Consider the following 26,287-nt stretch of genomic DNA (forward strand, 5'->3'; position numbering starts at 1 on the left):
ATTTGCGACCCATGGAAATTGGATCTTCTATGGCCCTGGATCTTCTCTGGTATACTATCCCTTTATTTCGGCCAATTTCTACTATTTTTCAATTTCTACTACTATTTTTCCAGCGATCCGTGGAGCCTGGTAGAGGCTAGCCGTGGCCCTGAACTGACAAGATCGAGCTCGGTTCCATCTGTGAGAAGTCGAGCAATGACAGGAGGAACAGTCAGGAGACAGGAAATTAAAGCCTTTTTTTTAAACCCCATCCGAGTATTCCGGTCTAGACCGCATGTCAAAAGGTTCCTGTGCTGTAGATATGCGATCTGGTGGCAAGCATGGTTTTCTTTCAGAAGTGTCAGTCAACTTCATAGTGGAATTTCTGAACTGATGCATGACTAACGCCCACGCCCAATCTGACTTTTAGGAGGCCCTTTGGTCTGACTATACACACGGGAAGGGAAAAAGACGAACTCAGAGAGGGGAGAAAGAGAGCCTTTCGTTACAGAGAGTCGCCTCTGGTTTTGGAAAAAAACGGACGGCCACCTACCACCCTTCGAGGTTTACATATCATATAGGATCCTTTACAATTCGTCGCATTATTCAAAGACGATATGTACAAAGAATATATCAATGTGAGATTATTTCACATTCCACAATGTTGCGAAATAACACAAAGTTGCGGAAAATTCTGCGAGAAAAGTTAAACCTATGTTTATTGGCGCAATGTACGAAGGATGTCTCCAGTCTTTTGTTTTGGTTCTAGGCATGGGGGTGACTGTTGCTCTGTCGGTTGTTCGTGGAGCAGTGTCAGGAACCAGGTCGTGTAAGGGACGATCGGGTTTCAGCATAGCCTTGAACAAACACGCGGTCTCTCTCCTCTGCATTAGGACGATACAAAAAGCAAGTTTTCTGGACATTTCTTTTCATATGAGTCTCATATGAGCACTAATATGTTGAAATGAGAATCACATTAAGATTTTGTTCAATAAAAGAGATAAAATACATCAATTTTTGCTTACACGCCTGCGTGGCCTGCATGCCTCCATATCATTGCCTGATGGACCCAGTCTCTGGGGAAATCAAACCTCTGGACCGAATTTCGGGGCTAATTACCTTCCAACCGTGTACCTCCAAGGAGTTTGTTTGTACCTCCTTGGTACATCTTGTAACATAGGTAGGATTCGGAGCGCGAAGTTCCGAGTTAGGCCCCGAGTTCCGTTGACTTGGGCACGCTAGTTTCTTAGAAAGGCCTGAAACGTCCATATAAGGAGGTAATATACAGTATCCACGTGGGGAAGTTCCCCTCGATGACAGGAAGTGACTCAGAGCAAAGAAAGGATTCCCCCCATCACCCACTGGGCAAAGATGGACCGAACGAGAATAAACACGGTACATTGAATTTTTTCCCATCAAAATTGAGTTTAGTGGAAAAAAAATCATTGCAAAAGAGAAACCCCGATAAAAAAGCCTAAAAAAAAACACGCTAAAAATAACCCCAAACCCAAACCTCTGCTTTGAGAGTATAAAGGCTCAACTCTATTGATACTTCTCATCTTGTCAACAATTTTGGTCAACCTTGATCTGACCTTGTTTACCTGTTTTTGAACTTGAAGGTGTCGCAAATACAAAAGTAACGCCCTCCTTCCGAAGGTGTCTCGAAATCCGTCTCAACCACTGATCTAGAAAAAGGGACTGTTGCCAAGTATAGTGTATCTCTCATTACGTACCCTGAGGTTAACCTAGGTGGACGTGTGATCCAGCCGCCACACCAATTATTCCCTTATCCTCTAGATGACCTCCTCAGTGTTGGAATAAATACGATTAGATATGGATATTAAACCTTAAATCAAATCAAATCAAATCAAATCTATCTTCACTCCGTGATACATGCACACGGCTATGATCAGGTTTTTCATGTTCGCCAACATGCACTATCTAGAAAAAGGCTGTCTTCACTTGACAGATGCATAAAGGAGGGCTTGAAGCTTCTAACGTTATATATTAAAGTTTACTGATGTCACCTTTTGTTGGCCGTAAGACAAATAGGTACTCTCCAAGCATAGGTTTTTATATATTGCCCTTTTTTTTGGCGCTACCCCTACATAAAAAAGCAATCAACCCCTGCTTGGAGAGTACAATACAGGCAAGACAATATCATTGGCATGGCAGTATCCATGAAGTTTAGCCGGCGGAAAAAAGATACCAGTACAAAAAGAAAGCATGATAAAAACGCCTGAAAGTAAAACACTCCAAAACCTATAGCTAAACAGCTCTGCTTGGAGAGAAGTAAAGGGCTTGAAAAAATGAAAAGCATTCACTTCATATGTCCTTTGGATATGAATAGCGCAGACCCTACTGACAGGAAATGATTCAATTTAATACCTTTTTCTCCCTGTACCTTGGAAAGGCGTTTCTCTTCATTCAGACCGCTGATGAGCTAATCTCAGTGACGCACAAAGAAAGAATGTAACCCTGACTAAACAGATGAAAGAAGCTTCCATTCACGGTGTAATGACACAAACCACATACTAGTATGTGCTGAATCATGAAATTCAGAGCGGGGTTTCCTCTTCAATTTAATACCATTTTCTCCCTGTTTCTTGGAAAGGCGTTTTTCTCATTCAGACCACTGATGAGCTATTCTCAGTGACGCACAAAGAAAGAATGTAACAGATGAAAGAAACTTCCATTGTGTAATGACACAAACCACATGTGTGCCGAATCATGAAATTCAGAGCGGGGTTCTCTCTTCATGTGATAGCTCTACCAGGCTCCGCGGATCGCTGGAAAAATAGTAGAGGCTAGTGATAGCGACCGATCACAAAGCACCACCCACCTAGCGTGGAAAAAAAACGTCAAAACGGATTTGTTTCAGAATAGAACTTTATTGCACGACAATTGCACATGGTACAATGTATGGCAAACTACATAAGGAGAGTAACAACAATAAAATAAGTGTGTTGAATACGACCTAATGTCGAATAAAACCTAACATATCTATATCATAATTATTCAGAAGAGGTCAACTGTACTCTTTGGCGGACCAACTCCTCTGGCGTATTATTTGTCTATTTGGCCACTATTTGGTGCTTCCCGAAGCCTGGTAAAGGCTAACATAGTAATAGTAACAATAATAGTACGATAAACGTAACGAGTAGCAACACCAATCTCCACCGACACTATTAAAGTATCATGTTTATATGTTGTTGTTGTGGCGGCGGCTGGAAATTCAAGGTGTTATATTTAACACTTTGGTGTTAAGCCTAATCTTGTCAACAATCTTCTTATCACCTGGACTGGCGCCACAGTGAAAAAGGTGAAGAAGCAAATAACTAGTTAACGTTAACATCCGTGTCCATAATATCACCAGGGTCCATAATATCGCCACCTTGAGAAATAGTGTGCTTTAAGATATTTTTACTGCAACATACTTTTGGTATGCACTCCTGCAGACCTCAAATGTACATACCTAGGGTATGTTGCAGTAAAAATATCTTAAAGCACACTATTTCTCAAGGTGGCGATATTATGGACCCTGGTGATATTATGGACACGGATGTTACATGTAACAAAAAGATAAGAAGGAAGCCGCAAATTAACGTTGCATCTGTTGACTGTTTCTTCATCGATGTTAGAGTTCTAAGAATGAAAAACATATAAAAATGTTTCAAAAAGCCTTCATTATGATTCCTCACTTCAGGCATGCCTTCAACGAGGTTATGAAAGACAACACTGACAACCGTGAACTTTTCGCTGAATGACAAAGCGCCGACCAATCAGATGGCTCGAACAAGTGCGCAGAAGCATGTTACACGGAAGCCGATTGGTCAGACAGGCGTCAAAGGTTGCTGCAGGGCGGGAAAACCCCTGACACGAACGTTCCAGGGATCAGACGACAGCAGGGACAAAGACTAGCCGGATCGTGTAGCGCACGAGACTTACCGTGAACTCTCTGTCTGCCGCCCGGGCCTTGTGCTGGATGCAGCAAATGGTCCTAAAGGTTCGTAGCATCCAGGTGAGCCGACGCTGTCTGTTGTATATTGTTGACTTGACGCTTGCTGTTGAAACGCCCGTTCTTGGCAGTACCGGAGGCCCCGATTTGAGTAGGGGCCATGCCGGACTGTCACCTTGCTTTTCTTGTCGGCCACGCTTCCATGCACATCTGTAAACATGTCTTCCAAGCTTATTTACCTGTCAAGTTCTTTACCAGCCGCTGAAACTCGAGATGAAAGGTTGACCGGGATAAGGACATTGTATAGTATATAACAATAACGTTGATACTTGAGGCGTGGGCCCGGTGTTGATATGATATCTCGTGGGGAGTCGGGGGAGACAGGCGGGCCCAGGTGCCAGATGGGGACGTGCCGTGGCGTGTTTTCAAACTTCTCCGAATCAGAAAGACACGAGAAGGGACGAAGTTGGAGGTCACACTGCTTTAATACTGTACTAGTACCATAAATTATACGTTATGTCTCCCTTATAGTTGTTGGTCCACAGCCCTTGGCGTTCTTCTAACCACATGGGTGTATACTAGATTTTAGAACAACAACAACAACGCAAGAGCTAGCGACCCCAGCAAAATTATAATTGGGAAGAGATCTTATCTGGCCGAAGTGATCTACTCTACTCTGCTCGGTCATCTCTCGCGGCTATATGAGTTTGAGTGCGAACTTGTGCGACCCCATACTTGTGACCGTGTGGGGAAAAGGGATAAAACGACCACTTTGTGTGGCTTGGCCACCAGCCCCTCCAATGGTTTTGTACGCGAGCTTCCCGGGCAGGCAAGATTACCGGGGCGGCCGAGGTGCTCAATACCGTGTCCGAGGAAGGGCGAGGGAGGCTGGCGTTGTCTGTGCCACCTTGTGTGTCGTCTGTGGCATCAGCTCACCCGGCCGGGCGTGCACCCTGGGCGGCTGGTATGCAGGTCGAAATCGGACGTCAAACACGATTTGACAGGTTGTTACATGAAGGTGGAGGTCGCCACCTTCTTACCTGACTATATTGGAAGGTACTTACAATTTGTACTTTGATGGATGGATGGGGATCTGAATAAAGATCTGTTCATTTACATATCTAGAATACGGGTCCCATTTTCTTAGTATTTATTTATAGATCTTCAAACAGCTGGGTGGCCCATTCAATTTTCCAAACTCATTTTCATTGGGGCCCAGGCGACCTGGCCCAGGCTACATAACAGAAGCAAGAAAGTCACCAGTACGATTGTCCTGTGATGTAAATGAATGAATCTTTATTGCACATTCCTGCCCAAATGGGCTAAATGCACATGTGACCATATGTCAAGGTCTAGAACACTGCCTGTGTGCTATGGATGCCCCCTCACATGGCATTTAGGATCTCTTAGACCACATGTAGTGAAGGAAGGAAGAGGTGACTGGCCATTGCCAACTCAGCCTAATGCCCTAGTTCCAACACCCAGTAACAGTGGACAAAAATAAGAAGCAGTGTCTAACATTCTTTCATACCAGCATATTCTGTATATTTTGTCAGACATGTTTGAACCGTTGACTTTGAGCATTTTGAAGCCCAAAACTGCCAGCGCTTAGGCAATCAACATAATTTCAGAGACTCTGTGTCTTTGTCAGACAAGTTCAAACTTTGTTTCAAAGAGTTGTCTTTGTAATTTGTCCCCAAATCGTCTTAGTTCTTATTAGTTCCTGACGTTAACCGAACATGTGGAAGAAATGAAATAGACATATTTGTTGACTTCATTTCAATTTTGACAATTAGTGCAAAGAAGACTGTGTGTGCTTGCTGTCTCCGGTATTGGGTCCAGTTTACCAGTGTGTTGGGCCGAGTTGACTGGGCCGAGTTGGTAATGGTTGGAGTCCCCCAACATTCCATTTTTGAACCAAGTGTGGTTGTTGTCATGGGAAAAGGAGTGGGTCGGTAAACACCATCCAGAATCCTGTCCAGGCCTGAAATAGACCTTCAAACAATTCCACTCAGTGACTGCATACAAGTCCACCTGAAAGGAGTGTGCATCAGTTGAGAGAATCAGAACAGAGAATGTTACTCCTCCAGTAAACCCTGGAACTAATTAAGTGGCCAAAAATATTTTTCTTCTTCTATATCTTGATAGTTGAGACAAGGAGTCAAAAGCCACTATGATTCAAGAATGAATATGTTGGCCAGTAGTTCAAGCTAGGAGCTTTGCTCCAAGGTAAGGTAAAACTTTAACAGTTATCATCAATCACTGAAGTAGCTGGCATAAGACACGTACACAGTATACACAAACACCCTTCCTTTCAACAACAAGCTGGGCTGCACCGGAAGTCGTCTTTGTTGGCAAAAGTCAAGAATTTCCAGTAGAACAAAGTCAACCGGAAAGTCAGCTACAGGCACATGTACTAGTAAATTATATGTGAAACTTGCTTACCACAACAATTAATGTTGGCCTGTGTCTGATTTGATAAGTTTCCATTACACTGTACATGTATTTGCTGATGAGATAATCAGGCATTATAAAAGAGATCTAAGTGAAGAAAAGAAATTATACTTATCCTTACATTGCAAAACAGAAGAACAACAGAATGAATTATAAAGCCTTTATCTTCAAGTTTGTTCTCAACTATTTGTGTTATGCAAGGTAAGTGAAACCATGTGGGATGTGGGAGTTTTGTGATATATTGATGATAAACAACTTGTAACAGGATAACTGATGATAGGGTGATTCAGGGTTCAGATGTGTTCCTACACCCTTGTCTAAGTGTGCAGGGCTGGGACCTACATGATGTCACGAAGGATATGTTGATAATGATTAACCATGAATTCAGGATAACAAACAATGTGCTATAGGCCGATCGACTGGCAACGGTTTAAATTATCGTTGAATTAAAGCGGGAACCCAGCTGATGAATTAAAATGCAGGCTCTCATGTGCCTGTCCACCCACATAGTTGTTACATGTTAGCAATGTAAGAAGTCAGTAACAGGATGTTGGTATACAACACTTATCCTTGAAGTTAAGATAAATTGCCACTTGTACTTGACAAATTTTTTTATTACTAGTATTTTTCCATGTGGGTTTACTGTAGGAATCATACATCACTGTCAGACATCCTAAGTAGTTAATTTGAGGCAGCTGGACTTGCTGTGCACAATTAGAGCTTGGGTGACATGGCAATCACTGCTTCCTTATCAAATTTGACCTGATCTTCCCAGTGCATTATAATTGATGGAGTAGCAGAGTCCCTACTTTCACATGTGTGGCATGACACCCAAAGGCAAGTCAGCAACCTGTCTACTCCACCTCCCTCTCACCCCAGGCAATAGTGGCAGGATTGAATAAAATACTAGTATTCAGTAGGGCAAGGACGGAGGAAGTAATTACCTCCGGGGAAGGAGATATCCTTCCGCGAGGAGGTTTTACTATGGTTCGAAACATTTCTGTCAGCAGCTGTTTCTCGCGATCGGCTGGACGGATTTGTCTGTGGTTCGGTATACGTATTGCTATTGGGCTGCAGATGATGCAGAACGTTTTTGTTTAATTGCATATGTGTTTATGGGCGTCGAAATAAAAGGTTTTTAAGTGCTCTGGACACCCCCGCCATGCTGAAAATGGTAATTACCATGTTGTTAAGGAATGGGGCGGTTGCAGTTTTGGGTCTTAGCATTCAAAAGGGGTCAAACAGAGGGGTGTCTGGTTCCGATAAAAATTTTGGGTGACGGCGCAGCAATGACGGCGCGGAATGACGGCGGGGGTAATGGCGCGGGTGACGGTGCAGGCTGTCAGACTGTGAGACACGTTAATCAACAGTCCATACCGAACCAACCGTCAGTAGCCATCAAACACATACAAACATATTACGCACATAACTTTCATACTACACACAAACAAATAACCTAAACCAATAGAACACAAAAAAACCCGGAGGTTTGAAATCTACAATTTCCCTTGTTTTGTGCTCTACTACTGGTTGAACCACCTTGAGTAGAGTAGAGTAGTGGAGAGTCTCCAGCAATGTTCTAACCAGTCAGCACTTGTTAGTGGGAAAATCCAATAATATAGCTTGCAAAACAAAACAATACGTTTTATGTACATTCATCATAAGAACATGTTGTTGAAATGGAAAAGTGTCAATGAGTTACAGATTTCTTGAGACAAACCTGTCTAGATATCAGACTGGGGCAATTTCAGTACCGCCAATTACACACTGGTTCACAGAAACTAAAAAAGCACAGTTAGTGCACACTGGCTTTGACTTCCTGACACTCACACATCCTTTATTCTGCAGGGTTGGGTTTAATGATGGGACTGTCAAAAATGCCAGAACACTTTGTAACCTAAATGTGCGGAAACAGCTGCTCTGGTTCTATAGGGCTGTGTGTGAGGTCACACCTGCCAGGTCACCAGCCCAGGTGTATTGACGAATGATTGAACTTAATGTGCAAGAAGTCAGTGGAAGTAATGTATAAGTTGGATAGAGGTCTGGAGGAAGACTTGCATGTTTCCAGAGTGACAAGTTGTGGAAGAGGAATCAGGATGTTAGGCCGTCTAAGTTTGCACAGCTGAAAGATGTGTTGTGGCAAGACAAGGTCGTTATCCTTGGTTATGGTGACCCTGTTGAGGACTAGAAGGATTTGTTTACATTAGCTCATTTTCAGTGGTTCATTTTGGACCTTTAAGAAAATTGATTAACCACACCACACTTGTGACAACCATGAAAAACCTCAGCATAAATTATGCAAAAAGATATACAAAAGATATCTAACTCCATGGACACAATAATGAACTGTAATATTAACAAGTGGTTAATCAACATTAGGGGGTCAAAATCTTTTACACAGGGACCTCTGCTCCCTATAGATGCCATTTTTGCTATGTTCACTTGCAATTTGCCCATGTTGCTAATGTGCTGGTTTTTCAGTAGATAACACAATGGACTTGGCTGTGGTTGGCTCATACTGAACCCCCCAAGTTTTAGACCTTTCCTGACTTGGGACAGACCTGGAAGGTTCTATTGTCCTCCTAGGGGCTAGATTATTTACCAAGGACAGTAACCCAAATTACTTGGATCTGTACTATAATGTCCTTGCTTGGATCAAGTCCTGGGTCTATATAAATTCCAGGAGATTAAGTGGATCAAAAGTTAATTCACTGAAATAATTTGCATATGTGTACAGGGACAGTTAACCCCCCTAAGTACTTACCTGTTATGTAAATGTTCATCCATTCAATGCTGATGACCTAATGAATTACTCATTACTGGCCAGACGCGTGCATCAGCATCGGAATTGAGGGTGTGGTCTGCCAGGTGTTCTCAGGTATTGTTTGGGTCTTTATTGAAGGTCAAAGATAATTGTGTCATTTTATGTATTATGTATATGTCATTAATATCTGATCATGCTATTCAATTCTACACTGTCTGCAGTATCCCAATTACGGGCCAGTGCTCAGAAACACAATAGAGACTACAGAATGGGCCTTGACTTAAAATTTAGAAGATGGGATGGGGTTTTGTGATGGGAGTGTCAAAATTCCAGAATTCTTAGTAAGCTAATTGTGCCCAAACATACCAACAGTGTTTTCTATGTTCATATGGTGGGTTAACTGTTGATTAAAAAAGTAGTAGAAGAAGGCTTGGAAATATTTTTTTCACTGGTAAGTGATTCTAATTTTCTAAACGTTTGATTAAAGCCTCCCTGTAATGGCCCAACCAACTAAAAACATTTTAGGAGTATAGTATGCCTATGATAAGAGCAGAATTTGTAGATCACAAAATGCATTGTTTACGCTGGAAAATCCTTCTATCAATCTTTGGTGTTAGATTTTTATTGTTTTGTTCTCTTCCCAGTTAGCTTTCCCCCATTTTACCCCCCTCCCCAATACCCTCTGGTCTATTTAGTAGTAAAACATAATGTATGTCACTTTTCTATATGAACCAATATTCTTGGACCCTCCAAAATAAGACCCATCCTAGTGTACTCTCTGAATTGTCTGACAGTGATGACTTTCAAAATGTAACAATAGAAGAGAAGAACAATAGATGTGCCACACTGACAGCCTGGCAATGTTATGGAAACATGCCCAGACTACTTAGAGTGTTTGATTATTTGCACGCACAGATGAATGAAGTGAGGTATTTTGTGTATGTAGTTTGAGCATGGATGGAGGGAGCCACAGTATAGCATCGTTGGCATTTTTTCCATGCTTTGCATCAGGGAATTTTGTTTACATCATTTGTGCGGCAGAAAACAGTGCGTAAAACAACTGAACAGACGCTGTATACTCTCTCTCAGTATAGACTCCTGTTATTGTTATTGGAGTCTTTTCAGGAAAATTTTGGTATGGAAGATTTACCATGTAAACTGTCATGTTTTTCTTGTGATGCTTTTTGTGATACGATGTTTAGACAGTTTCTCTTGTGTTGCCAGTTTCCAGGAAATGAGAAGACTTGTGCCTGCAGGATTTCTGGTGATGAGGTTGCATGAGCACTAACTGTGTTTTTTTTATACTGACTGAAGGTGTGAGCCATGGAGGGGTACAGAGTGCCCAGGTGTCCTCCGGGGGACTACTGCATCCCAAAGGTTAAGAGGAACGGTGCTGATGGTAAGTACATATACTGTACATGTACTACAAATATTCTGAGCTGATTTACATACCTGGTTAAATCTTACTATTAGCATGTGGCATAGGTTAGCTTTTTCACTTTCAGGACTGGATATAAAACCTGTTGAGGTAGACAGGAAGGGCTGTTGGAGAGAGGCTGTGTTAAAGTGTTAGTGTCCTTTATTGGTCTTGTTGGAGTGAATTTTTTCTGAAGTATTAACTGGTAGATTTACATACACACATACAGAAAACCAATTTTTTCTGAAGTATTAACTGGTAGATTTACATACACACATACAGAAAACCAAGACAGGGCACATGTTTTGCTCACTCATCACACCACAAACAGATGCCCTGTCTTGGTTTTACCGACTATAGTATTGCTTTCAGCCGCAAACGTGAATTGAAACACCCGTTTCCCCTTCCTACTTCGAAATTAAGCCATCATGAACAGAAAATGATTTATAGGAGCATTTACAGATCTAATGACTATCGTTGCAGGTCCTCTCACTCCAGTGCGGCCTGGGTCCAGAGAGGAGCTGGATATCCTCAAGATTGTCAAGAGGAGCTTCTTGAATGAAAACTTCACCACTCAGTATGGGGTGCAGAAAATCTCACTGGTGAACAATGTGGAGTTGGAGAAAGGTTTGTTTTGTGTTTTGTATATTGAACATTTATTCACCACAGTCATCACTGTCATGTTAAATTTTAAGGTGGAATTTTTCAGAATGAAAATTGACTTCATATGGCTGGAAACAATTTTTTAGAAACAGTTGCACTGGGGCACATAACCTAAAAATTTAGGTTTAAACTTGCATGCCTAGCTTATATTTTCCTCGTATTTGCCTTGTTTACCATAATGGCAAGAGAGAGAGAGAGATACATGCTACAGTATTCATGCAATACCACATCATCAATCCAATGTGTAATTTGCTTGGCTGTCACTCGGCAGGAAACTGCAAGATGAAAGAAATTCCTGAAATTGAATAACTCAGAATATTTACATCCTGACGTGCGCCCTGGCATGATCAGAAAAACGAATAATGGCTGTTTGGCCACATGAAAGAAAATGAAAAATACCACCTGTACAACATGTATATTAGCTGCCATTTTGGAATGCTTCACGTGTCACTCAGCAACATGTCCCTTTTTTTAGTTGCTTTTCCTCAAGAACATTTGAAAGGGATTGCTGTAGAAAATTCAATTTCCTTGACATCAATGCTGAACTTAACTGTGAAGGGAGATAACACATTTAGAGCAGGAAGTTGGACATTTCAGACTTCAGGAAGAATTTTAGGGTTCGGAACTTCCTCATGTAATCTTTTGCTTCTTGAATTCCTGCTGGCTCCTGGCCAGGACCACTTCCTGTGTCTGATGTTTTGCCACCCTGTCATTTTGCCTGTCAATCTTCACCCCCATGCTGTCAACCCACTTTGGACATGCAGACTAACACCCGGTTTACACGGCGCCAAAATCCTTGCGTACGAAAATTGGGTACGCAAGGGTTTTCCCTCCGTGTAAACCGGCCCCAATTTGCGTACGCAACTTTCGTACGTAATTTTCGTACGATCAGTGGCTCGCCCAGCGGGGAGTCTCCGTGCCTCCCAGCCTCATGTAAAACAGGAAAATTCCATTGTTGCAAATTCCATTCTTTTCCCACGTTTGTACCAGCCACGCCGTGTTTACTTGTTCAATTCTCCGCGTTTCATTTTGTTTTCCTTTCCCTTTAATTCTCTGTTTCAATTGTTTTGATTTAGTAAGCTTTTTGCTGACTGTTCGCTGGGCATGCCAGAATGGCGTAACAGCGCAAATTGGAGTATGGATTAACGACAGGATCAAAAGCAAAATAGAGACTGTTAGAAAGAAGGAAGTATATGAGGACATTGCATGAGACGTGGAGACTACAACCAAACTACAAAACTGCTGTCAAGTACGTCCATGGCGGCAGGTCAAAATGGGGTCACGATAGTGTGGGACGGGGCGCAGCGGGAGTCCTCTTGCTCTCCCTGTCATTGTATAAACAGAAATGAACGTACGCTCGCGTGCGTACGCAATTTTCGTACGCAAAAATTTTGTCGCCGTGTAAACCGGGTGATACAAACCCACAACTCACTCCAATTAATACTTCTTTACCAGAAGTAATAGATTTGTTAGGTCGATGCTTTTGGTTTATTTCACACAGAATTATTGAGCTTTTGTTATTGTGTTGTCCAGATTTCAGTTCCAAACGCCAGGAGATGAAAGAACATGGAAGAGATGTGACTGAAAAGTACCTCTTTTCTACATCTGGAGGGACAGGGACCTTCACAAAGGTAACTATTGGTTATGCAGCCTTATGTTGTTATCTAAATCTTTAGTCATATGCCTCAGTCATTGCCAAGATAGGACATGTCGCACTTTCTAGATTTTAAGATTCTAAAATTATGTACTAAGCTACTTCAGAATAGACATACAAAAGCAAAAGGCATAGCACACATGTATGTATTACATGTAATATCCAATAGATGTAGGTGGTATAAAAATGTAACTATTCATTGTTTTAAATGGATGGAAGCAGATAAGGCGCATAATGGCTGCTATGAGGAATATATGTTTTAGTAAGGTTGCAAAGGTGTGGTATCATGTCTATTTCTTGGGCTGATTTTTGGATATCTTGAACCTTTAGGGAAAGACTGTAGTACCATCTCAGGGGAAGAGTGTGCTGGGTGACAGCACTAAGGGAGTTTACCTAAAGAAGAATGCTGATGTGTGTTTGAGGTGCCAGGTGGTATTCCGTCGAACGAAAACCAAACTGTTGATATACAAGGTAAGAGGACAGAAATGTTATGACAGTGATTTTTTTGCCATTATTTGATACAAATAACTTCTCAAGAGGTGTTATCACAGCAGTGGATTATCTGATGAGATCAGGCTATATATTTTTCCTTCCAATACAGACAAACAAGGAACATGTAAGTGTTGTTAAAAGCATGTAAAAAGATAGATTTTATCGTCTACCACTGCTGATAAATTAAGAGAACAAAGGCTTTGCTCCTTTATATCAGTCAGAAGTACACATACACACACACACACATATTCACACACACACACACACACACACACACACACACACACACACATGTATATTATGATGTAAACACACACACACACACACACAATTCTGTCATGATGTGAAACTTACAAGATAAAATCTTCCAGGCCATGTTAGGGCGAGTCCTTGCGGTGGCTCCCCACAGCAGGTCGGACCCTGACCCCAACCATGACTGCCATGTGTCCAGGGAACCCCCCAGACTAACTGACAAGGACTGGGACCAATATGGCAAATCACAGGTAAGAACACTTAAATGGGATTTTGACTTATAGGACACAAAGTTTGTTTGTACTTGAGGCAGATTGATAAACCCCTGGGTAGATAAAAAGAACTCAGAACATTCCAAAGATCCTTATCAAATTGTGTCCTTGAGAAAGAAACACACACTGGAAGGTCACGTTTGCAAAGCAAATGCATAATGCTAACCTTTACATTGGGATGGTCTAGCTCAGCAAACTACTGCTCTGTTTCAGCATTGTCTTGTACACATTGCTATGAATGATGAATATCCCCATCCTGAGCTATCATATGTCAGCTGTAGATTTGCATTTAGGTAGAGTGAAGGGAAGTAGCCTAAGGGTATGATGGTTAAATGGCATTACAACAAACTATGGAGCAATTTTTTTCCTGTTTATTGGTTTGACAGTTGAAATAAAGCAAATAATGATGATTCTTTTGTTGTCTTCCAGGTGTACCTGTATGAGTATGATGAGGAGGGGTTGCCAGTGCAAAGACCACGGCAAGTCCTCCCATATGCTGCAGTGACACTGGTAGACACGATCTTATGTGACGAGAACCCAAGTATCCATCGTATTGTTGAGGGGTTCCCCATGTTAGAACCTGTAAGTCCACAAGCTTGTAAAAAACCTACAAGTAACATGCCAATACATTCCACATCAGTACCTGGGGCTGTGACCAAGCACAAGAGCAATGTGTGTACTTCTGCTGTCATAGAAGCTGAAGACAAGAGCAATGCATCTATCAAAGAAAGGAAACATAGGTTATTGAAAACAAAAGGAGATCTGCTTGTGAAACCTGACAGGAAGATTTTACAAGAAAAAGACAGGAGAAAGAAAAAGAAGAAAGCCAAAAACACACATGCAGCCAAAGAAAGTGTGTCTGTTGCTACACCTATCAAAGAACTTGTAACAAGTACCTGTGGAAGACCAGTAGAACAAAGTAATGTGGACTCCACAACAGCCAAATTCACACCTGCTACCAATAAGAATATGTCTGTTGCTACACATGAGAAAGAAGATGGGATAAGTGCCTGTCATAGACAAACAGAACCAGATGAAAGTCATGTGGACTCTGAAACAGCTGTCAACATCATGGATAGGGTAAAAGACCCAAAGCTTGCCAGGAAGAGAAAACCAGTGGACTTCATGCATAGAGAGTACCAAAGTTCAACCGTTGTGTCTCCTAAAGCCCCCACTTTGAAGAAGAACTCTAACAATACCAGGTCACCACCAGATGCTGATGACATTAAAATCAAGTCAGCAGTGGTGATGCTGGAGAACCTCGACCATCTGTTGATCGGAAGGAGGAAAAGTGCAAGTTCAGAGAGTAGCTTGTCAGATCAGTACCTTACCTTGGATGTCTGGACAGGAAGTGGTGATGAAGAAGACAGCATTAAAAGCTCGGACACAAGTCTAGATATAAGTGCTTCTGAAGTCAACCCAACAGAGTCAAGATCAGATGATGAAGAGTCCCACCATTCTGTTGCTACATCTGAAGACAAGGAGCAAGTATCTCAAGCACAGACTGTCATAGCCCTTAATGATGAAGAGTCCCACCAATCGGCTGATACTGATGAAGAGCCCCACCAGTCTGCTGATACTGATGAAGACAGGGAACAAGTATCAAAAACACAGACTGTGATAGCTCTTAATGATGAAGAGTCCCACCAGTCTGCAGATACTTATGAAGACAGGGAACAAGAATCCCAAACACAGACTGTGATAGCTCTTAATGATGAAGAGTCCCCCCAATCGACTGATACTGATGAAGACAGGGAACAAGTATCCAAAATACAGACAGTGATAGCACCTGAGCCTATCCAGAAAAATGTCCCTACGATGACAGCTGAATCAAACATCAGTCACTGTGGCACTGTCACTGCACCCTCCCCTTGCACATCTGAAGCTGTGGGGTGTATTGGTGAGGACAAGGAGCCTTCTGAACTTCAGACTGAAGATGAAGAAAGTGAAGAAGATAATGATAGTGTTCTCGACCATGGGTTGGATTTCATTGAAGACCTGGGAAGGTCTTTGGACTTGGTAGAAGTTCACTCACTCGAAGAGGATACCTCGAGCAGAGGCAGTGATGCTGCAGAAGAAGAGATGGATTCCCTTCCTCAACAGGAAGATGGCATGCAGGAGGAGCCCCATCAGGAGGGTGACAACTATGATATCTGCAGAAGTCCGACAGAGGAGACCGGTGATGTGGACACTGTGGCTGAACAAGTCGGTACAGATGACAATACAGACAGAAGCCATGTTGCTATCAAGGAAGAGGAGGACACTTGGAGTTGTAGAGATGGTCCCCAGGACATCCCAGAGGACAGAGATACTTCCGAAGAGGAAATGGACCTCGCTATGCAGTATGAACAAGATCTCCCAGTGCCACCCTCCCCGTTATCAGACTTTGACATTTTCTCTCTGGACGCAGAACTTCCGGTGCAGCTAGTGGATGAGCTAACTTATCTAGAACAAGAAAATTATGAGCAGCCAGTAGATTGTTCCATACCATCCACCCGAGAAAAAACCTGTGAAGATCCAGATGGAGATAAGTCAAAACTTGAGGGAGGAGTGATGGAACCTCAGGTTGCAATGTCCTCAGATTCAAGGCAGCTATCTATAAGTAGGAAAGATGAACTCTCTCAGGAAGCAGATTCCTATGTGGCAGAATCCCCATCAGTCTCAGAAGTTAGTGTGGAGAGACAGGACAGTGAGGAGGCAGAGTCAGAAGAGTCAATCCATGCAGCCACCGAATCTCAAGATGAAGACCATACAAGCCATAAGGACATGATTTCTGTAAAGAAGGAACCTGTAGACTCTTTTGATGATTCTGGGGCATTACAGCACCCAAACATTGACCACGAAGCTGTCTGCCATGTTGCCTCTCCTGACCAGGGTACAGCTATGACCACAGATGGGATAAAAGTGGAGGAATGTGATGAGCAAGATGTGAGAGAAAGTAACAAAGCAATCAGTACAGAATCTATAGAAGACAGAAGGGACGAAGAATCACTTGATGCTAAAGAGGTGCTTTCCAGTGAGTCAGTTGATAACCCAGAATGTACAGGTACATCTTCAAACTCAAGGGATGCTATGTCAACTGATCAGCTTGCTGTGGAGCAGCAAAATGTGTCATCAGAGTCCAAGAATGTGCCTAAAACTGACAGTGCTGAAGAAATATCAAGCTGCGTTGAGCACAAGAATGAAGAGGAAGCATGCATTGAAAATGTTGCCAGTAACTCTGCCAAAACAGATCACAATCTGAATATTGTCACAAAAGTGCCCACCACTGGCGAAAAGGTAGAAACTGAGGTATGTAGGACCGAAAAGGAGAGGGGTGAATTGGCAGATGAAGGGAAACCAAGCCTTACTACCAGGCTAAGGCAGGTGCGGTGTCCAGAGCTATCTTTGTTGCTCGATACAATGCAGTCCCCTGATGAAATCATATCAACTGACCAAAGAGAGTCTCCTGTTGCACAGCCTGAGGAGGTATCCTCGCCATCAAAAGATGCAAAGAGGATCAATGTAACATCTCCTTCAGCAAAGGATGAAAGGAAGATCACCTTAATTGATTCATGTCAAGTGCCAACAAACAAGATTTTGACCAAAATGGGCCTTAAAAAGCTTGATAGAAATGTCAGCAAGCAACAATGGAAGGAAAAAAGACAGTCCTTCAAAGCAGCAGCACTTTTACAGGAGCAAGAAACAAAGGCTGTCAAGCAAGCTTCATTCAAGAGCAGACAGGTGCACTCATGTGCTGTAGACCAACAACAGGTTGACAACAGTGTCAAGAGTTGTCCAATAAACATTGATGATGGAAAACTTGCTAACATTGAGGAGCCAAGCACCAGAGATGAGCCTGCTTCTGATTCGTCACATATTGACAGTGCACTGGCACAGGAATCTGAGCTGCAAAGGCAATGGGACAACTGGAAAAGGCAAAACAGAAAGAAGAGCAAAAGATGGAAGGACAGTAAAAAGCTGGAGAGGAAATTGAAGCACCAAGGTAGAAGTGCACACTCATTTACATGTAAGACCAAGACTTGGAAAAACAGATACCCAAACTCACGTATTGGTGGTGATAAGTTAAAAGAAAGGCAGGACAGGCAGAAAATGTCAGCCAGAAAAGGAGACAAATTACAGTGCCCTTCACAGAAAGCAATGTATGGAGGAGAAACCAGTCGCTTAGTAGAAAGAACTGAACATGGACAAAAGAGAAAAGTAGAGTCCAATGCTCCATCTGAGCATTTGAGAAATGTGTCCAAGAGGCGAAGACATGAGGTGAAGTGTACTGATACCAAAAGGGAAAAAGTAGCGCCAACAACTGGGAAGATTTGTAAAGAGCCTGCAAAGCCAGAAATAAGAGTTAGAAATAAGCATAGCTCTTCTGGTCTTTCACAACATGTACAGAAGGGGCAAAAAATGACTACAATTCCCAAAGGGAGATCTTCAGTGCAGATGGTACAGAGAAGCAGAAGTTCTGTTGTTTCCAGTGCCAGTGCTCAACCCAAGCCTAGCACGCAACCAATAGTTTTCAATGGCAAGGGGCCTGAGTCACAAGAATGGAGTGCACATGTTAAAGGAAACACCACTCAAGCCAATGATGAGGAGTCACAGAAAGAGACTGTACAAGATAAGGCTGGCACTCCTCGACCCTCAGACATCTCCAATGACATGGTGTCAGAGTCTCAAGAAGGGACTGTGCAAGCTACAGTTGGCAATGCTCAACACAAAGCACAAGTTTCCAGTGACAAGACGTCAGATTCAAGAGATGAGATTTTGCAAGTCCAGGCTGGTGCTGCTCAAACCCACATACCAGAAGTTCCCGATGACAAGGTGGAAGTCAAGGATAGCAGCATTCATCCGATTTCTTGTGCCCAAGCAGAACTCTCCATAGGCAAGTTGCCTGAAGAAGGGACAGAGGTCAAGCCTGGTAGTTCTGACATCCTTGAGCAGCTATACAGAGAGATGCAGGTAAAGCTGAAGGATGTCAGAACTGCTGCAGAAAGAGAGCGTATCCTCCTGGCCATGAAAGTACTCCAAGAGACAGGAGGGGCAGAAATCAAGGACGTCTCATCTGCAAGTGATCCTAAGGAGACTTGTGAAGAGACGTCAGGTCAAACCAAGGGGTCAGTCCAGACAGAGTCATTCCAGATGTCCAAAGAGCATGACACAAGCAGTGAACTTCATGGAAAACATGGCTGTAACCTGGAGACCTGTGAAACAGAACCATCTGAAGATACTGTTGGATGGAGCAAGGAAGATGAGACGTCAGGTCAAACCAAGGGATCAGTCCCGACAGATTCTGCCCAGAGTTCTGAAGACCATGGCACAACACATGTTGAAGCTGCCCATGGCTCTCCAAGCAGTAAGTTTCATGGAAAAGATGACGGCAACCCTGTAGATATGGATGTGTCTGTTGATGATGACTCAGTGGATATGGACATCTCTTCCGAAAGTCAGCCAGAGGAGGTGAGTGCCCTGATAATGACGGAAGATTCAACAAAGCCTCACCTACAAGACAACTACATGTTGGTAGACATGGACACCAGTGTAGAAGAGTCAAACTGTCATCCACAGGACAATTACATGTTAGTGGACATGGATACCAGCAGCACAGAACCCTCAGAAGAACCGGATTCACCTGAAAACCTTCCAGACGATCAAGATGCACCTTATAGCCCCACTTGGAATGAAGACTCTTGTGACTTTCAGATAAATGAAACTGCAAGTTTCCTTGCCTCGATACCAGGAGTCATCAGAGAATCTGGTACTGATGGGCCCCAGTGGATGTCTCTAGACCTGTCGGTACCAACCAAGTTGTTACTGCAGGGTGAACACATGCCATTAGCAGAGTTACAGGGTGTAGAGACACAGATGCACCAGACACAGGATGCAGAGATGGCATTGACAGAGACAACAGGTGAAGAAACACCACTTATGGAGGCACAGAGCGAAGAGACACCTTCCATGGAGACACCACTGTCACAGATGCAGAGTACATGTACAACCCCTCTGTCACAGTTACAGGATGTAGAGACATCTCTGGAGAATGGACGGGGTGCAGAGACATCTCTCTTGGAGATAGAGGCACCACTGGCGGAAATGCAGAATGATGATTATCATCAGGAGCAGTTGAAAAACCAAGTGAAGTCAAGCCCAGATGCTAGCCATCTGTTTCAGCCTATCAAATGTAAGGTTGATGATCCTTCAGAGTTGGAGAAAGCGGCAGACAGAAAGACTCCCCCGATAGATGAGACGGAAACATTCATGAGACAGCCCCCAGACTTTCTCAGAGAGTCCATCACTGACCCTCATCTGTCAATCAAAGCTCTTTTGTCTCCACCTACAGACAGAAATGAGTCTGTCCCACGGGCAGCAATGTCGGGTAGGGATGGACAATCAATGACATTGTCTCTGAAGATAACATCCCCTGGAAGTTCCCCTCCCTCCCTTGCAGAGACACTTGCGAGTGAAAGCCAACATACAAGTGCAACAGAGAAGAAGGAACAAGGCAGTCATCCTATGTTTCACAAACATAAGCTGCTTCGTCCCAAAGTAATGCCATCTGGGATTATTGTGTATGCCAACCCTATTCCAATTCCCCTAGACTCCCAGATGGCAGAGCCTGAGGATCCTCGAACAAAGGCAAACTCAATCAAGACTTCTGAATTAGAAGTCCCCTCCTATGACCAGTGGGAGAGCTACCCAAGTCCAGCAAAGAGGCGGAGACATGAATCTGCACCCAAAACACTTCTAGCTTCAACTCACCACTCACCATCCAAGACAAGTCTTCCCACTTATTCTCCAGTATCTCATGACACTCTGGGCATTGCATCTCCTCCAGAACTTGTACAGAAAGTTGGGCAACAACTGATAAAGACTCTGCAGACCTCTTTGAGGAATCATTCAGGTGCACTTCAACAACAACTGCCCCCAGCTGTTGCATCCAAACCTAATTATCAAGATCATAGGCCAAGGAACCTCACCCCCATTTCAAGCAATATCTGTAGGGATCCAAGAATCAGGAAGAGAAGGCAATCCGAGCCAAACCCTGCAAAAGGCAGTAGCAGTGGGGAAGACTCCATAGTGGAAGTGAGGAGACAGATCCTCAAGGATCTCCGAGAACAAGTCAGCAAACTTAACAAGAGGGGCATGATACTGGAGACTGATAATGAAGAAAGAGAACAACCCGATGCTAAAACACCACACCATGGGATTCAACGAACAGTGTCCTTCAGTTCAGTTAGTGAACTACGTGGAAGAATGGCAGATGAGAGTGCTGACTTGCAAAGTGACGGCAAGATGTCCATCCAACCCAAAGTCCATGGTGCAGGTAAAACAAAAATGTCAAAATCACCAGATGTGTCAGCTTTTGGCCAAACGTGCTACAACATGAACACCACAGTGCAACAAGTAAACACCTTAACTAGGGATGGAGGCCAACGGACTGATGCTGACATGAAGGAAGGAAAGATTGTCTCTGAGAAGGAAATCAAGGGTGGCAAGTCTGTACAGAAGAAGACGAAGAGAAAGACAGAACTTGAGAAAGGCAGTATCTCTTCCAAGAAGCAGAAGTATGACCATCCTGAGCACTGTACAGCTGAGATGAAGACGTCTGGTGACTTGCTATGCAAAGATCTCCCGTCAAAGCCCAGACACTGCAGTTCTCCTAAGCCTTCAAAGTCTTCAGATAAATCATATTCCATTGCTAAGAAGAGTGCTGTTGTAAAGCCAAGGGAAAGAAAAATGAAGCAAATTGATCCTTTGCACCACAAATGTCAGAGCAGACAGCACAGCGATCCCAAACCTAGTCATGTCAGAAAGAGTACTGATGGCAAGAAGTCCTTTGGTAAGAAAAAGACACCACGGGGAAAACAGGAGGAATCAGGAAACCGGACGATGTCAGTCAAGCTTCAGCAGAAAATGAAGCTGGACAACCGGGTTGTGGCAGATGAAGTCTCCATGTCCAAGGTCGTTGACAAATGGATTAATCAACACTCTGCTGTTAAAAGCACATGTCAAGCACCTGTTGTGCCCTCTTCACTGGAACTGCCTGATGCCTCTGATGTGGATGTAGACTGTCAAATAGAATCCAGTGTTTGTGACTGTCTCGGTGCTGTGAAAAGCAAGTTAAGGTTGATGCATACAGCAAACTCCCAATCGGATACGAGTGCAGTGTCAGAGCAAAGCGAGAGTGGAGTGGAGAGCTCAGTCAATCCATCAGACGGTTATCTTGAAAGTACAGTACCAGACTTGCCCGTTTTAAACTTCGAAAACGACCCTTTGCTTACCACAAAGGAGAGAGGGGGCAAACTTCTGAGTCAAGAAGAGACCCTAGCGTACTACCAGCAGAGGCTCAGAGAACTAGCTAAACAGCGCAGCAGTCTGTCATCAATCTCACATCGTTCTGACTCTAGTACTGTGAAAGAGAGACAGGATTCCTTAACAGGACAGCTGTTGGAAGCCAAAGTGTGCATCTACAGCATGAGATGTTTACATGTTTTTCAGAGAAGAAGGAATCGACTTTGCAGCTGGCGTTCTAACCGTGTAACACCTGTACAGAAAGAAATTTTGCGGTTGGAGAAGATAATGAGTATGATGAAGAGATCCTCACCTCAAGCGATAGAGATGATACAGAGAAAGCTGGATGACCTGTATGAACAAAGAACAGAACTGGTGATGAGCTGGTTCAGAGAAAGGATGTTCAGGATTGAATCAATGTCTGCAGAAGATCTCCGGAACACGCTGGACCATCTCCTCACCATCCAGCACAAATGGCAATTGAAAAACATCAACCAGCTCATGATGATCCATCTCGAGAAAGTCATCAAGAAAGCTAAAATCGCCCTCAAGCTGAAGGAGGAAGACACTGTAAACCTGACACCAGACACACCTTGTCAAGATGAGACATGTGATCCAGAACAAGGTCCTTCTGCACAGGCAGAAACTATGCAAGCTGTAGATGGTGGTGCGATGGTTTCCAGTTGTAATTTGCAAGCTCAAGGGGCAAAAGATGACAAAGTAAGTCCTTCATCAGCTGTCAGTCACTCCAGGAAAGATACTGGCACTGATTATAGCACTATGTCAGATACACCGTGCAGAGAAGAGAATCCAGCATCCATTGAAGCCTGTCTCTCCCGGAAGGAGCAACTTGCTGTAGATGGACAGAGACCAAGCTGCCGTACTCTAGAACTAGTAGAAGATGCCTGTTCTGCCCCTTCTGTAGACAGCCTACCGACAACACCAGGAACACCAGTTCAGGATGAGGTCATGTGGGACGGGAAATTCTATGCTGTCATCCTGCCATCCCAACCTGTGAGTACCACAAACCACTTGCATTATTGCAAATTATAACTTTTCTATATAACTGTTTTATAATTGGTTTTGAGATATCTGCCTAATAGAAATATCATGTACATGTATCTCTTGGTTCTCATTGTTGTATTTATTGCATGAATACAGGTGAATACTTTGGTGTTAGATTGTGCATAATCTCACATAGCGCTTTCTTTGTCAGGAAGGGAAAGCGGACCCAGCGGTCAGTGGTACGTCCATCCAGAGTGAAAACGACCCGAGTGATAGCACAAGCTCCAAGCCAGGTTGGTCAACTGAGCTTACTTCTTTCCACAGCAAATGGTACTCAGTCCATGCCATTGAAAAATATTTCAAAGATTTAGCTTTAAGCGTATTATATCCGTTTGCAGAAACAGAAAAGTTGTATGAACTTTTATTATACAACTTTTACATGGGCATATGGAGTTACTTTCTTTCCATAATATTCTAATGGCAATTTAGACACTTAATCAACTATTACATGCACTAAAAGTGTTTTGCCTTTGAATGCTAGTGTTCACAATTTGACATGTTAAAAGAAGCGGAACTGATGTTCCCTTTTGTAAATGTTCACAGAGGATTGTAGTGCTGACACAGAGCCCACTGCCGCACCGCCAGATACAGCAGCACAGCAGGAAGACCAACTAGAAGCTGCTGTAAAAACAAACAGTACTGCCTCGGATTCCAACACTGCAGTTACTACAGAAACTAAGGACTCAAGTGACTCATCCGACGACAATAAAACAAATGATACAGAGACAAGCCAGAAGTCTTTCAGAAAGAGGAATCGTGGAATCCGGAGAGGAAGATGGCCAAAGTGAGTTCTATTTTTATGACTTGACAATCTTTTAGATGAATGGATACATATTAATGACATGTCAAAGGAAATTATTAAGCATGACCATCCTGCCATTCCAGTATTCCAGTTTAGATTTTGCACCTGGTTGCCAGAGTGGAAGCAAGAGAAACTACAGACAAGCCTGACTTCCACACATGGACCTGGTGATTTCAACACATTCCAATATTCAATAAAATAAGATTAAGCTATAGTAGCTCTTCTGTCAGATTCTAGATGTAGATTTTTGACTAACCTTTTTTTTTCTCTCCAGTGTAGCTATACTTTTTTTTTGCAGATTTTGCATTTCTTCAATTTATTTCTTCAATGTACTTACTTTTAGTAATACCAGCTAGGCATTTGATGTAATTTGTCTATAGTTTCAAGTTTTGAACTGTATTATGTTTCATTTTATACTTCCACTCTTGTATTTCTTGCAGTTAGCTAGATTTTGTCATGATTGTAGTTTTTTTTATTTATTTTGTTCAGTAGAGGAAGAATAGAAGTGCAAAGAAACTACCAAAACAACCAGGGCTATTTCAACAGTCGAGCTAACATGCTGTGCAGACAAGGCAACTCCATGTGCAACCAACAAAACGGGGAGACCAGGACTTGGGTAAGGGATGGGAACACATACCAGCAAATCAACCAGCCGGTGTTCAACAACTGCGCAACAAGGTTCATAGACAGACAAGCTGCGATAAGAAATATCCCATCCCTCCTGGATGTCAAACACCCTAACAATGTTAACAACATGCCCTGGTCGCGTGGTATTGACCCAACCAGGTATAATAATAATATGGCAAATAGGGTGGAACCTAGACTACATATGGACCAGTATAACCAACGCCAGCAATGGAACATGGGCCAGTCTAACTGTCAACAATGGAATGACTGTCGGAGATATTAGCTCTTCAACTGTTGAGTGTAGAGACAGATCATTTCCCGACAGCAACTGTAGCAGTGTGAAACAGCACCGTGAAACAGCATTGTCCGTTACATATTCAGGCCTTCTGTGGAAGAAAATGTTGCAGGACAATAACAAAGGGTTGCTGCTCCCTAGTGGATGCCATTCCTGTACTATTAATGTACTAGAGACCAGTAGAGAGGAAGGCATGGCTCAGTAGTGATGAAATGAGGACAAAAAATAAATGTTGAGGACTAAGAATTATTGCGTAAAGATGTACATAGGTCAAAAGATACCGTACTTGTAACAACTGTAAATTTTGTTATTTTGTGCATCCTTGTACTGTTTCTTGAATACTTTGAAAGTGTTTTGTTGAAAAGTTGGTTACTATTGAAGAGTATCCTAATGTGTACATGTAAAGATATGTTGAAGCCAAGTTGTTATTGCTGCAAGAAATGTGCATGGTGGGTATCTGCATCCAGCACAAAATAGTGGAGAGTCTCCACTACTCAGAGTCTGGCCAGTATGTGTACATATAACAGTCCTCAGTCTGTTTCTGTGGATGTACTTAGTATCTTGTAGCCAAAATGTTTTCATAGTCAGCTGTGTTTATGAAACCTGATGTTATAGTGGTATTGTATGAAACATTGATTGACATACAATGTATGACTGTGTAAGAGCTGGAAAGTTATGCAATACTGACTACTAGTACTGTTTTCCTTACTTTCAAACAATATGTGACTAAAACGTGCCAGTATAGGAATATTGGGAAGCCATTTTTCCACTTTCCTAGGAATTTTTGTTTGGTGGTTTTGGCCACTTCAATGGGAGACATTTAGTATTGTTAGCTTGCAGGACATCAATAAAAACTGTCTATTTTTGTTTTACTTTTATAGTGTGCCAGTGCTAGTCTTTGGAACAGAAGGCTAAAACAGATGTTCTATTTTGTTTATGTAAAGTCAAGAGAAACCACTTGGCTGGTATGTATGTAAAAGTGTTGGAAATTGAAAGTTTTACTTTTTGAATAAAAGCCATGAAACAATGTTCATTGCATATGCTATCCTTGTTGTAGTTGGAAGTATAGTGCATATTTCTTAAGGAAAATACCAGTCATTAAGTTCAAGTCATCAGAACAATTCTGCCAAATCTTTAATTACAAAATATTCTGTTTGCACCGAGGAGCACCAATCAATCACCCACAATAACTTAACGCAAACCTTGCAGCTAGTACTAGTATTTTCTAACCTTGCATGTACACCTCTAAGTGTATGTATGGTACACATATCAACACAAGTCATAGGAAAAACACCATTGAGAAGTTAACT

General features: G+C 42.7%; 1 protein-coding gene across 6 annotated transcripts; it reads left to right on the forward strand.

The window, feature by feature from the left end:
* The first annotated feature begins 3,758 nt into the window (after nucleotides 1–3,758).
* On the forward strand, nucleotides 3,759–25,849 carry LOC109478295. 6 transcript variants are annotated; one of them, XM_019779767.1, is made up of 11 exons: nucleotides 3,759–4,000; nucleotides 10,470–10,554; nucleotides 11,056–11,199; nucleotides 12,769–12,866; nucleotides 13,220–13,360; nucleotides 13,753–13,884; nucleotides 14,335–23,202; nucleotides 23,405–23,486; nucleotides 23,797–24,037; nucleotides 24,139–24,222; nucleotides 24,545–24,648. In XM_019779767.1, exons 2-10 carry the CDS (start codon nucleotides 10,479–10,481, stop codon nucleotides 24,149–24,151), a joined length of 9,795 nt encoding a protein of 3,264 aa, XP_019635326.1. In that variant the 5' UTR covers nucleotides 3,759–4,000; nucleotides 10,470–10,478; the 3' UTR covers nucleotides 24,152–24,222; nucleotides 24,545–24,648. The 6 variants fall into 6 exon arrangements, with proteins under 6 accessions (XP_019635326.1, XP_019635327.1, XP_019635325.1 ...); XM_019779768.1 differs by having other exon boundaries at nucleotides 24,548–24,648; XM_019779766.1 differs by lacking the exon at nucleotides 24,139–24,222 and having other exon boundaries at nucleotides 3,761–4,000; nucleotides 24,548–25,849.
* Nucleotides 25,850–26,287: the final 438 nt, after the last annotated feature.

This window comes from Branchiostoma belcheri, unplaced genomic scaffold (genome assembly GCF_001625305.1).
Source record: "Branchiostoma belcheri isolate BF01 breed outbred unplaced genomic scaffold, Haploidv18h27 scaffold43, whole genome shotgun sequence".
Classification (NCBI taxonomy): Eukaryota; Metazoa; Chordata; class Leptocardii; order Amphioxiformes; family Branchiostomatidae; genus Branchiostoma; species Branchiostoma belcheri.